The 1,675-nt window shown below is 49.2% G+C and overlaps 1 protein-coding gene across 1 annotated transcript in view; it reads right to left on the reverse strand.

Moving 5' to 3' along the window:
• Positions 1 to 356: 356 nt before the first annotated feature.
• The window catches only part of EMH_0100230 (uncharacterized protein), a gene marked incomplete at both ends in the record, with an annotated part of 2,761 nt that continues 1,442 nt past the window's right edge, over positions 357 to 1,675 (reverse strand). The window contains one exon of the mRNA XM_013495307.1: positions 357 to 1,673. Coding sequence (XP_013350761.1) covers positions 357 to 1,673 — 1,317 coding nt within the window. The remainder of the gene's footprint in view (positions 1,674 to 1,675) is intronic.

The following is a 1,675-nucleotide window of genomic DNA, read 5'->3' on the forward strand; positions in this document are numbered from 1 at the left end:
GCACAGCGTAAAGAATACGCACCGCGAACTCTACAGAACAAACATTGCGCATTGTTTGCGCTACCGGATAGTCCTGCTCTGGTCAAATCCACGTCAGCGTCAGCGCAAACTGTCTCGGAATATAAGCGTTTCCTCTTGCCAGAAATGCTTACTAAGAAATGTCAAGGGGAGAGAGAAATTCGCCAGTACACAGCGGGTTAAGACGCATTATTGAAGCTTACGTAGAATTCTGCAATCAAAGCCAATACTTAATACAGGCCTGTCGCAATATCGACACTACTTCATTAAGTAGGAAGGGCATATCAGTAATGAGAACAGCTGTGCGTTGGAGCCGCTCGAGTTTTCAGAAGTCTGTTCTAACCCTGCGCTGCATCATGAAGATCAACGCGCGCCGTTTCCATTGCCTCTTTAAGTTGCAGTACTCTTTCTGATTCAACCAGACTCCAGATTTTCAAGTATGTCTGCAGCATTGTAGCTGCATATTCAGGTATCGGCTCAAAATCTCGGCTTCCCTTGGCCAGTGCCTTTTCAGAGTCGAATCGCGATTTCAGTTCCCCTAATGCACTCCACTCCTGTGATCCGCGCCGGAATGGATAAATCAATGCAGCGTTCACCACATGCTCATACGCCTCAAATTCCTTCACTAATCTGTTATAATATCGCATTAGCATTGAGGGGATCCCTGCCTCTGCTTTCTTCCTCGCCGTCTCCACCCTCAGGCTCGTTTTCTTATCCAGTGCAGTGGATCCAAATCCCTCTTTATCGAGTTTGTACTTTGCCCCCTTCTTCGCCTTCTCGAGCATATCTTGCACCTTCATCCACTGCTCCTTCGCAAAGGCTTCGAGGTCGCGCCACTGCTCGGTAAAATGCTTCTTCACATCACTTGCAATCGCGCTGTCAGGGCAAAACACACTCTCTGCTTGCTCAGCAGTACCGGCTTTTTTCTTAGTTGTCAGCTTTTGCAACAACGCCTTGCCGCCAAATCCTCCGGGTCCCTCTTCATATTTTCCGCTAACCTCTGAATTCACAATCTGCAAGTGACGCCAGCATTCTTCGCCTTCGTCGACGGCAGTGTCAGCAATTTTCGCCATCGCCTCAGCCGCAACGGTGGCCTCTTCCTTGGTGAGCGGCTGGCGCTCCAGAGCTGCACGCAACTTGTTCTTCTGCGCATCCAATATGCCTTCGAGCTTTCCGTTGAACATCTTCGCGCGTTCATACATAGCGGCAACAGTGTCGAAGCTTGTTGCCTTTTCCATAGCCTGTACATCCTCATACTGCCGAATAAACATACCCCTGATGATTTCCATATCTGCGTCTGTTATTCCAGAAGCTGCCTGACCCGGAGGTGCTTGACGGCTCTTCGAGAATAGTACATTAAGTTCCTGAACCAAATTCGCGTCCACCTCGAGCGGTATCCGGTCGAGCTGAAGCCTCCCCTTCATCCACATCTTCTGCATATCTAGAATATCTCTGTTCAATGCGGCATCCAGTTCAGCCAAGCGCTGCAAGGTTTTCATCCTGAAGTTCAGCGCAGCAACGGCTGCGTAAATATCGACGAAATCATCTGCTTCGCACTCATCTATGAATTGTGCTGACCTCAAGATCCTAAGCTGCGTGTCATTCTCCTGTTTCACAGTTACAGCGGTATTTTCCACCGAAGACAGCGTCGCTACAG

Source organism: Eimeria mitis, genomic scaffold, assembly GCF_000499745.2.
Source record: "Eimeria mitis Houghton genomic scaffold, Emh_scaff151, whole genome shotgun sequence".
NCBI classification, from domain to species: domain Eukaryota; phylum Apicomplexa; class Conoidasida; order Eucoccidiorida; family Eimeriidae; genus Eimeria; species Eimeria mitis.